Genomic DNA, 12,255 nt, shown 5'->3' with positions numbered 1-12,255 from the left:
AAATTCTCGATTAATATGGGTAAAATTGAAAGTTGATGGAGAGAGGTGGGTGATTATTGGTGCATATGCACCTGGGCATGAGAAGAAAGATCATGAGAGGCAAGTGTTTTGGGAGCAGCTAAATGAGTGTGTTAGCGGTTTTGATGCACGAGACCGGGTTATAGTGATGGGTGATTTGAATGCAAAGGTGAGTAATGTGGCAGTTGAGGGAATAATTGGTATGCATGGGGTGTTCAGTGTTGTAAATGGAAATGGTGAAGAGCTTGTAGATTTATGTGCTGAAAAAGGACTGATGATTGGGAATACCTGGTTTAAAAAGCGAGATATACATAAGTATACTTATGTAAGTAGGAGAGATGGCCAGAGAGCGTTATTGGATTACGTGTTAATTGACAGGCGTGCGAAAGAGAGACTTTTGGATGTTAATGTGCTGAGAGGTGCAACTGGAGGGATGTCTGATCATTATCTTGTGGAGGCTAAGGTGAAGATTAGTATGGGTTTTCAGAAAAGAGGAGTGAATGTTGGGGTGAAGAAGGTGGTGAGAGTAAGTGAGCTTGGGAAGGAGACCTGTGTGGGGAAGTACCAGGAGAGACTGTGTACAGAATGGAAAAAGGTGAGAACAATGGAAGTAAGGGGAGTCGGGGAGGAATGGGATGTATTTAGGGAATCAGTGATGGATTGCGCAAAAGATGCTTGTGGCATGAGAAGAGTGGGAGGTGGGCTGTTTAGAAAGGGTAGTGAGTGGTGGGATGAAGAAGTAAGAGTATTAGTGAAAGAGAAGAGAGAGGCATTTGGACGATTTTTGCAGGGAAAAAATGCAATTGAGTGGGAGAAGTATAAAAGAAAGAGACAGGAGGTCAAGAGAAAGGTGCAAGAGGTGAAAAAAAGGGCAAATGAGAGTTGGGGTGAGAGACTATCAGTAAATTTTAGGGAGAATAAAAAGATGTTCTGGAAGGAGGTAAATAGGGTGCGTAAGACAAGGGAGCAAATGGGAACTTCAGTGAAGGGCGTAAATGGGGAGGTGATAACAAGTAGCGGTGATGTGAGAAGGAGATGGAATGAGTATTTTGAAGGTTTGTTGAATGTGTCTGATGACAGAGTGGCAGATATAGGGTGTTTTGGTCGAGGTGGTGTGCAAAGTGAGAGGGTTAGGGAAAATGATTTGGTAAACAGAGAAGAGGTAGTAAAAGCTTTGCGGAAGATGAAAGCCGGCAAGGCAGCAGGTTTGGATGGTATTGCAGTGGAATTTATTAAGAAAGGGGGTGACTGTATTGTTGACTGGTTGGTAAGGTTATTTAATGTATGTATGACTCATGGTGAGGTGCCTGAGGATTGGCGGAATGCGTGCATAGTGCCATTGTACAAAGGCAAAGGGGATAAGAGTGAGTGCTCAAATTACAGAGGTATAAGTTTGTTGAGTATTCCTGGTAAATTATATGGGAGGGTATTGATTGAGAGGGTGAAGGCATGTACAGAGCATCAGATTGGGGAAGAGCAGTGCGGTTTCAGAAGTGGTAGAGGATGTGTGGATCAGGTGTTTGCTTTGAAGAATGTATGTGAGAAATACTTAGAAAAGCAAATGGATTTGTATGTAGCATTTATGGATCTGGAGAAGGCATATGATAGAGTTGATAGAGATGCTCTGTGGAAGGTATTAAGAATATATGGTGTGGGAGGCAAGTTGTTAGAAGCAGTGAAAAGTTTTTATCGAGGATGTAAGGCATGTGTACGTGTAGGAAGAGAGGAAAGTGATTGGTTCTCAGTGAATGTAGGTTTGCGGCAGGGGTGTGTGATGTCTCCATGGTTGTTTAATTTGTTTATGGATGGGGTTGTAAAGGAGGTAAATGCAAGAGTCCTGGAAAGAGGGGCAAGTATGAAGTCTGTTGGGGATGAGAGAGCTTGGGAAGTGAGTCAATTGTTGTTCGCTGATGATACAGCGCTGGTGGCTGATTCATGTGAGAAACTGCAGAAGCTGGTGACTGAGTTTGGTAAAGTGTGTGGAAGAAGAAAGTTGAGAGTAAATGTGAATAAGAGCAAGGTTATTAGGTACAGTAGGGGTGAGGTTCAAGTCAATTGGGAGGTGAGTTTGAATGGAGAAAAACTGGAGGAAGTGAAGTGTTTTAGATATCTGGGAGTGGATCTGTCAGCGGATGGAACCATGGAAGCGGAAGTGGATCATAGGGTGGGGGAGGGGGCGAAAATTTTGGGAGCCTTGAAAAATGTGTGGAAGTCGAGAACATTATCTCGGAAAGCAAAAATGGGTATGTTTGAGGGAATAGTGGTTCCAACAATGCTGTATGATTGCGAGGCGTGGGCTATGGATAGAGATGTGCGCAGGAGGATGGATGTGCTGGAAATGAGATGTTTGAGGACAATGTGTGGTGTGAGGTGGTTTGATCGAGTAAGTAACGTAAGGGTAAGAGAGATGTGTGGAAATAAAAAGAGCGTGGTCGAGAGAGCAGAAGAGGGTGTTTTGAAATGGTTTGGGCACATGGAGAGAATGAGTGAGGAGAGATTGACCAAGAGGATATATGTGTCGGAGGTGGAGGGAACGAGGAGAAGAGGGAGACCAAATTGGAGGTGGAAAGATGGAGTGAAAAAGATTTTGTGTGATCGGGGCCTGAACATGCAGGAGGGTGAAAGGAGGGCAAGAAATAGAGTGAATTGGAGTCATGTGGTATACAGGGGTTGACGTGCTGTCAGTGGATTGAAGCAAGGCATGTGAAGCGTCTGGGGTAAACCATGGAAAGCTGTGTAGGTATGTATATTTGCGTGTGTGGACGTGTGTATGTACATGTGTATGGGGGGGGGGGGGTTGGGCCATTTCTTTCGTCTGTTTCCTTGCGCTACCTCGCAAACGCGGGAGACAGCGACAAAGTATAAAAAAAAAAAAAAAAAAAAAAAAAAAAAAAAAAAAAATATAAATAAAATCAATGTAGTTGCAAGTTGCTGATGTGGTGGTCAGATAATCAAGTGGATAAATGTTCAGGCTACAAAACTGCTAGGCATGTGATGCATCCCCCTAGTGGCATAATACATACACATTGCACTATACAATCATGTTATCATTCCTAATAGAATGTACTGAGTGTAAAAATTAAGTACTATCCCCCAAGGCATTTCTATGGTTATTGAGCTGCTGAGCTGAAAAAACATGGGTGAAGGACATGGATGTGGAAACATTATCCGAGTTGTCAGTTGTTGCTACCTGACTAATTAACTCTGCTGTTCACCAAAAATTACATTTTTAAATGTACGAGACCATGCGTGGCACATTCATAGTCAACTACAGGAGACATCCCATGCCATACACAGAATATGAAGAATCAACAGGTTAATACCTGTGAAGTTCAAGATTGAGAAGTTGGAACTGTCTGTAATTAGGTGAATATACATGTAATGATAAATAAGAGTGGGGGAAGGATATTCTTAGGAAAGATTTTGAAAGAGCAACAGAAGATGTAAATTCAGGGGGGAACCTGTGTGTTATGGTTAACTTGCATGGATGGGAAGACTGTGGAGAAAGGATGGGGGTATGAGGTCCTTGGTAGAAGAATCCATGCTTGAAAGTGACGAGAGGTACAGAACTTCATTCATCCCGTTACAAAAGAGACTCATAGTGATAAAACTTATCAAATAAGATTTTCGTTCAGTAACAATATATTATATCCACCAGCCAAGGAGGGGAGATGTAAGCCATTTTTACTTAACTAAAAGTCCAACAGCATGGCTGTAGCACAGGAATTGACAGACCATATTCTGTGTATGAAAAACTGACTCTAAAAGTGCCCAGAATCAAATGTATTATGGGGACCCAGATATCCCTCACAGGCCCTACTCATATCAAAACACCTCAAAAATCACAGTCTTCTCTCTGATCACCAGTATTGTTTCCATAAGGCAAGATCCACCAGATAGATATTCTTTTCTATCTTACTAATCTAGCTTCCTCTCTGGCCGATCTATCTCTGTGACTGTTAATGGATCAGCCTCCTATCTTTCCTCCATCAACAGCAGTATTCCTCATGGTTCTGTTCTGTCTCTTACACTTTTTCTCCATTTTTCAATGATTTTCTCTCCACAAATAATCCAATGCACTCATATGCTGAAGACTCAACATTGCATTCATACACATCCTTCAATTCTCCTCTCTCTTCTCTCACTCGATCTGCAGCTCGTCTTGACACAGCTTCCTTAATAATCTCACACTTGGGCAGGATATCTAAGTGAGGTACACAAAATCTTGTGAATTTCAATGCCTCCAAGACCCAGCTTCTAACCATCTTGCTCACGAAAACTCAAACAACTCTCGTCACTCCTTTGATGCTTCTGTAAATCCACCTCGACTCGGTAACCATACTTGGTACAAATAAAACATTCACTCTTTCTTAAAAGTCCCACATCACAGGAATAGCTAAGTCTACCTCTATAAAACTGGGTGACCTGTTTTAGATGTCAAAATTACTCTTCTGAATTGTGGCTCTGTTTCTACAAGGGATTGAATCATCCTTGTATGGAGCACTGCTCTCACATTTGGGGAAGTTCTAGCTCTGCATCCTTACTTGACAGAGTTGAGTCATAAGCAGTACACCTTATAAACTGTCCCAGGATAACATCCAAACTTGACCACCTTACCCTATGCCACGATGTTTGTTCACTTTCCCTCTTCTACAGGTATTACTTTGATTTCTGCTCCCAAGAGCTGGCTGCTTGTGTGCCCACACCACTGGCTACACCACACAATACTTGGCAAGCTGCTGCATCACATGACTATTGTGTGGCCCTCAGCAATTCAAGGGTGGGCTGTTTTGATAACTGCTTCTTTCCCTATGCGTCAAAGCTTTAGAACTACCTTCTCGTCTTTCCTGATAACTACAACCTGGTACATTTCAAAAGACAGGTTTTTAACTTTCCCACCAAAAATCCCTAAATACTTTCCCTCGTCTTTTCCTTTTCCATTTCATAATTCTCTCCATGTTTCAATGAAGGACCGGTCTTGATGTGGACATTTGTCCGTGAGTAGAGCCTTCAACATAAAAAAGTCTACACTATTACTGTACTAATTCAGCTCTTCAGTAGATATATAACAATATCACACAATAAAAGGAAAACTAAAGATGTACAAGAAAATGTGTCTAACAGGAATGTAACTGTGATAGCAATTCATAATGTTGACCTCAGGTTTTCAGGTAGACTAACTGTCTCTGATCCTATGAAAAATGGATTATGATGCAAGTTGATGAGAGAGAATAATGTAATCAAATCATGATTCAACAAAACTTTGCCATCTTGAAGTACACTCATCAAACACAAATACAAAATATATTTAGAATATGCTTCACAATAAATTTACAGAAGTGAGTTTATAATTTCTATCCCTGGGTACATGGGAGAAAGAATATCCTATAAACTGAATCAATCATCAATAGAGTTACCAACCCTCAGATAACAAGTCATATTAATAATTAGGCTGAGTTATCATTTGTCATAAATTTACTTATAACAGAAATAAAAATGGGTCAAAATCAAAATTACATACACGACTTCAAAAATATGGAAAAGTGGAACAAGGTGAACTTTATTCTAATATAAAATGCAAGTAAACCAAAACACTTTATAAATGAGGTTACACCACTACCAATGGAGATATCTAAAAAAAAATCAAGGGTACAATTCTAAGTAATCTTTCACCATGAATAAAGGACTGGGTGCAATAGCATATACTCATTAATTCATTCCCCTATCATTACTTTTCTAATGTCTTTACAACCATCACAAGCTCTCACTGCAAGTCCCTTATACAGTATAAATCATGTACACTAAGGCATGAGTTGTGCGCAGGAGGATGGATGTGCTGGAAATGAGATGTTTGAGGACAATGTGTGGTGTGAGGTGGTTTGATTGAGTGAGTAACGTAAGGGTGAGAGAGATGTGTGGAAATAAAAAGAGCGTGGTTGAGAGAGCAGAAGAGGGTGTTTTGAAGTGGTTTGGGCACATGGAGAGAATGAGTGAGGAAAGATTGACCAAGAGGATATATGTGTCGGAGGTGGAGGGAACGAGGCGAAGAGGGAGACCAAATTGGAGGTGGAAAGATGGAGTGAAAAAGATTTTGTGTGATCGGGGCCTGAACATGCAGGAGGGTGAAAGGAGGGCAAGGAAAGAAATTGGAGCGATTGGACGTGGTGATACGTCGGTTGAGTGCTGTCAGTGATTGAATCAGGGGTAACATGGACAGCTGGGTAACTGGAAATGTGTGTAGTGGTAGTATATTTCGTGTGTGGAGTATGTATATGTGTATGGGGGGGGGGGGGGGTGGGCCATGTTTTTGCGTCTGTTTCCTTCGTCGTCTGCATATGCGCGAACAGTGACAAAGTAATAAAATAAATATAATAATAATATATATATAATATAATTATATATATATATATATATATATATTTTGTTTTTGAGAGCAGAGGGTTTTGACTGTTCCGGCACTGGAGATGAGTGGCGAAAGGATTGACCAAGAGGATAATGTGGTCCGAAGGTGGAGGGACCCAGAGAAGGGAGACAATTGAGATGGAAGATCAGGAGTGAAAAAATTTTCTGTGACATTTGCAGGCTAACTCAGGAGGTGTAACAGTGCTGGCTAATCAGACAGTGAATTGGAAGCCTGTGGTATACCAGTGTCACGTCCGTCTGGATTTGCCCAAGCCTCTAGCGTTTGGGTAAACCAAAACTTGTATATTATATTTTCTCGATTGGTCCTTTTCATTGTTCGGGCTGCCCATTACTTTCTCTGTTCAATCGCTACACTCATTCTCCGTGAACACAACATATATAAAACAACTTAAAAAAAATCTACAACAGTCTTTTTATTCATAAGACTCTCACTTTCCATTAAGTTAAAGATTAACAAAACCATCACACCATGCAAATTCTAAGTAGTTCACTACAGCACTAACCAGGATATGAAGAACTTCATAATAGACAAAACTTCCAAAACCTCACATTTATAAGGCTATGAACCCTTTCCTCAAAATACCATTGCATTGGAGATATGTCTCGACATAACGCAACATTTCAATGGCTCGAACATTTGAGACCTGAAGGAAAGATCACAAAGCATAACTAAGATTTAGAAACGATGACGGCATCACATGGGATTCATACATGAAAGTACTACCGAGGATCATTCTAAAACATTCAATCACAAAATCTTTCCTCTATGCAACACTCCGATTGACTGACAAACCCTACTACCTATATCTCATCATTAATCACTTTTCTTCAATTTTGTTCACATACAAAAGGTCCAGTCACGCTCTAGTTAATAATCAGTGTCCACCTTAGCGCTGAAAGAGGAAAAAAAAATCAGTTCCACTTTCTCCACATCCAAAGTACTCATACTTGACCCAAATTTCCATGATCTTATTTCCTTAACCCCAATTCATAACAAATTAAAAACAGGATGATCACCATCCTTACAGCAAACTAATTACTATTACAAAGTTTAAAATATACAACTAAAGCTTAATCGATAAAAACTTTTCACTGCTTCTAACAACTTGCCTCCCACACCATATATTCTTTGCGGAAGATGAAAGCCGGCAAGGCAGCAGGTTTGGATGGTATTGCAGTGGAATTTATTAAGAAAGGGGGTGACTGTATTGTTGACTGGTTGGTAAGGTTATTTAATGTATGTATGACTCATGGTGAGGTGCCTGAGGATTGGCGGAATGCGTGCATAGTGCCATTGTACAAAGGCAAAGGGGATAAGAGTGAGTGCTCAAATTACAGAGGTATAAGTTTGTTGAGTATTCCTGGTAAATTATATGGGAGGGTATTGATTGAGAGGGTGAAGGCATGTACAGAGCATCAGATTGGGGAAGAGCAGTGCGGTTTCAGAAGTGGTAGAGGATGTGTGGATCAGGTGTTTGCTTTGAAGAATGTATGTGAGAAATACTTAGAAAAGCAAATGGATTTGTATGTAGCATTTATGGATCTGGAGAAGGCATATGATAGAGTTGATAGAGATGCTCTGTGGAAGGTATTAAGAATATATATATATATATATATATATATATATATATATATATATATATATATATATATATATATGGTTGAGAGAGCAGAAGAGGGTGTTTTGAAGTGGTTTGGGCACATGGAGAGAATGAGTGAGGAAAGATTGACCAAGAGGATATATGTGTCGGAGGTGGAGGGAACGAGGAGAAGAGGGAGACCAAATTGGAGGTGGAAAGATGGAGTGAAAAAGATTTTGTGTGATTGGGGCCTGAACATGCAGGAGGGTGAAAGGAGGGCAAGGAATAGAGTGAATTGGAGCGATGTGGTATACCAGGGTTGACGTGCTGTCAGTGGATTGAATCAAGGCATGTGAAGCGTCTGGGGTAAACCATGGAAAGCTGTGTAGGTATGTATATTTGTGTGTGTGGACGTATGTATATACATGTGTATGGGGGGGGGGGGGGCCATTTCTTTCGTCTGTTTCCTTGCGCTACCTCGCAAACGCGGGAGACAGCGACAAAGTATAATAAAAAAAATAAAAAAAACTAAGGCAAGCATGGTGTTCATATCAAAGGGTAAAGAACGCAACTACATTCATTAAGGATTAAAGAATTAACAAAACATGCTGATACACCAGAAATTCTAAAGGTAGTTGCTCTAGGAGCACTAACACAAAGGATATGAAAGAACTTCATGATAATAGGACAAAATTCAAAGCCTCATCATTAAACTAAGGCTATGTGAACCCTTACCATATTCATATATACATGAATGGAGGTATGCTGAACATAGGAGAAACTGCAAGATGAAATGTACTGTGGCATGAGCACATTGAGAGTATGGAAATGGAAAGAATCAAAAAGCATATGTAACTAAGGGTAGTTAAGAAAGACGATGAGGGAAAATGGGGAAGAACATGATAAGCTAACATACCTAGATGCGTAAGGAACATTCTTAAGCATATCAATCACAAAAAATCCTCTCCACTATGCAAGAACTGGTATACTCAAAAAACTAAAAAACCACATATCTGCAATCAATGAAAGCCTTACCCTTCTTCTTATTGTTGACAATACATGGAAGAAGGTGGTTCCATGATTGTTCCACTTTAAGGATAATAATCCAGTGTCCATCTTTTCACACCTGAAAGAAGGAAAAAAAAAAATCAGTTGTCCACTTCTCTTCCAACACTCAAATGGTAATCAAGATACACAAAGATTCTATATGCATTAGTTTTGTTAGCCCTAATTTACTCGCAGAAAAAAAAATGATCACCTTATCCTTACAGGAAACAAATTTGACCTTTTCAAGATATGAAAATGAATAAAACTCATGAAAAGTTAAGGTTAACTCCATAAATAATCTCTTTTTATTATAATATGCAAGATAGGGACCAAATTAGCATCACTATTTCCATAATGCAATACTGTCTCTTGGCACTTTGCAATGAATCAATGTCAAAAATGAATCTAAAGGTAAATGTGGTGTATCCAGGCACTTTGCACTTAAGTTTTGTCTGCTCAACATATCAGTGTATTATATGACATTTTCCAGCATATTACCACAACACTACATGAGCTTCATTCATACTTCAGAATTCTGTTGGGTTGCAAAAACATACCTTTTTAAGTACTGGACAATATCCTTGGTTTGGAAATTCATATCAGATTGGATTCAAAGCCTGATTTATGATTGCAATCTGCATAAAATATTATCAAACCAAATTTTTAAGAAGTCTGAGAAGTTTTATCAGTGTGGTGAGTTCTGGGAAAATGCATATCCCACCACGAATGACTTAAATTCCATTCCGCTTTTGTGAGCTACACTCTCCTGCCAGCCCACTGATCAACAACACATTACAGTCCACCAATGGCCATTGTAAGTGAGGGAAGCCTTTGGGCTATGTGAACCAAGGTGCGATCAGGTCGTTAACCTTCAGCTGCATGCTACAATCAACCCCACTAGACTCAAACATAATACCCATGTTTCCCTTATCAAAGCCAGCACAGCAGGACTATCAAACTCACCAGCCATTCCAGTCACATATAATTCTGCTATTTCACGGGAAGATTAGCATTAAAAGCATGGCACATTAATCTCTTGTTAATAACTATCATAAAACACTTTCAAGGTAGAAACTGGCAACAAATCTGTACTGCTATCTCTGATATTTTACTGTTCAATTCAATCTCTAGAAATGCTAAAGCTCCCCCAACTCTGACAGTGGATGAGGATTAGATATCAGAGGAGAGTTGGGGCAATGTTTATAGGAAATTCCCACACAACAGGATAAGTTTTGGCCATGAACAGTTGAACACCCTATCATCACCCAATTCTAACACGAAGGTCTTAGCCAAAGTGTCAAAGGTTAAAACAGTTGGTGATCATGAATGAACTACCTGTTTACCTCCAACAGTCTGTTGATTTAAGGTGATATTACCCTTGCCCTGGTCCTGGCGCCAGACAACCTGAATATCCCTGCCTGATTTAAGCCAAACATATAAGGTCAAATAAAAAGGCCATCTCATGTTGCATAAACAATGGATCTAGACCAAATGTGACATTCCCTCATCTCTTTAGGATGATGCTGTCATGTCAGGGGAACCTATTCCCTCTGTGTATACCATATAAGCTCTGGAATCTGTTGCTAACCATGAAACTGATGGACTAGATGATGACCTTGATCAACAACCTGCTGATGATGTCCACAATGCCAATGGAGATACACCCTCCATTCGTGTTCCAGGTGGGTGTCACGTCATAGGTACAAATACCCTAACCTGACCATCTGAAACATGTTCCAGATGAGTTTCAGTGTTTTCTAGGAATGGGGCTCCATTTTCTCCACCTCAACACTTGAACCAGATGAAGCCGATTGTTAACAATAAGGGCAACAGGAATCAGTGCAACAAAAATGTGGCTTGATGGCAAAGCTGGTAGATCTGAAGTTCTCCAAATTACATAAGACATATTGTTAAAATTCATTCTTAATCAGTGTAGGTCTAGAACGCGAGCTGGGGATCTATCATGTGTCACATCTACAGTGGGAGACTTTGGTAAGAGTACATATATCTATACAGGTGAACTTTTAGGTACATATTTCCAGTCAGGTACAGATCTCCCACTCAATGTCAAACGTAAAGTCCTAAAAAAAAAGTAATATTGTTTTAGAGAAATCAATTAGGTTCTAATGATCTTAATGTGGACATAACTAATAATTCTTCTACACTAGAGGTAGTAACTGTGCTCAGCTCTTTGACAGCAGTGACTGATAATCATAATATAATTTCAACTGAGTGTAACTGGTAATCATAAAATAATTTCAATTTAGTGAATTGGTAATTGTAAAATAATTTCAATTTAGTATAATTCAATTGTATTATTGTACTTTTTTATTTCTTTTACCTAACTTGCTTAATCATTGTCAATGTATAATGAGAACCACACTGGAGATAAACGTTTTTATACTTTATGTGCAATCCACAGTGAAACATTTATATACCCAAACCCATCCGCCCAGCCCAGCTCTACAAGTACCAAACGAGTATATATTAGGTTCAGCAATTAACTACAATCATTATCTAATACTATATGACACCACTAACGTGGTAAGACACCCTAGTATCTTGCAAACACTAATGCCATCATGAAAGTTCTGTCTGCTGGCGAGGGTTAACTGTACTGCCTGACGCCCTTCATCACCAGAACCCTGACCTCCCCATGGCACCGTATGGTAGGGATCACCTGGAAACCCTGCTGACCCACTGTGACCCCGGTGGCTGGCCCTACGAAGAAGGGTCCCCCCACCAGGAGCCTGGGTATCCACCGCCCGCCGCCAGCCTCGGCCATTGGCGTTAAGTGGTGGAGCCCCAAGAAATGTTCACGTTAGGTTTGGCCCTGTTATCTAGGGTGCAGCGTCTGGCAAGCCGACGCCCTTCTGCTCCGTAGCCACCAGGTAGTTGCTCCTGAGCCTCAGGTAGCCTTTACTAACGGCAACTCTATGAGAGTAGACGGTAAAGATTTCTTACGTGCTTCATGGCAGGCTGGGTCTGGACGCCACTCACTACAACCGACGCGCAACACATCCTCCGGGAATGTCCTCCATCACTACAAACCTAAACATATTTCTCTCCTTTTTTTCTTCTTACACTTTGCTGCCTGTATATTTCCCCAATTTTGCTTTATAACGAAACTCTTATTTACATTCATCGAAGAAGGAAAGTTTTTCTCGTTTTCTACGTCTTCCCATTC

At 40.3% G+C, this 12,255-nt stretch overlaps 1 protein-coding gene across 11 annotated transcripts in view; it reads right to left on the bottom strand.

The window, feature by feature from the left end:
* LOC139766521 (uncharacterized) overlaps positions 1-12,255 on the bottom strand; it is a 185,941-nt gene that overhangs the window by 164,551 nt on the left and 9,135 nt on the right. For 9 of the 11 annotated variants that reach the window (XR_011716913.1, XM_071695278.1, XM_071695277.1 and 6 more), the window contains exons 1-2: positions 12,033-12,111; positions 9,057-9,147 (exon numbers count right to left, since the gene is read on the bottom strand). Coding sequence is in view for 10 of the 11 variants with exons in the window: in XM_071695278.1 (XP_071551379.1) it covers positions 9,057-9,137 (81 nt within the window). In the remaining variant the exon portion in view is untranslated. Of the gene's footprint in view, positions 1-9,056; positions 9,148-12,032; positions 12,116-12,255 lie in introns of those variants that run through there. The other 2 variants (XM_071695280.1, XM_071695274.1) reach the window with 2 other exon arrangements.

The sequence above is a fragment of the Panulirus ornatus genome, chromosome 58, assembly GCF_036320965.1.
Source record: "Panulirus ornatus isolate Po-2019 chromosome 58, ASM3632096v1, whole genome shotgun sequence".
NCBI lineage: Eukaryota > Metazoa > Arthropoda > Malacostraca > Decapoda > Palinuridae > Panulirus > Panulirus ornatus.
The sequence above is the reverse complement of the archived record's forward strand: the minus strand, read 5'-3'. Positions and strand labels throughout refer to the sequence as shown.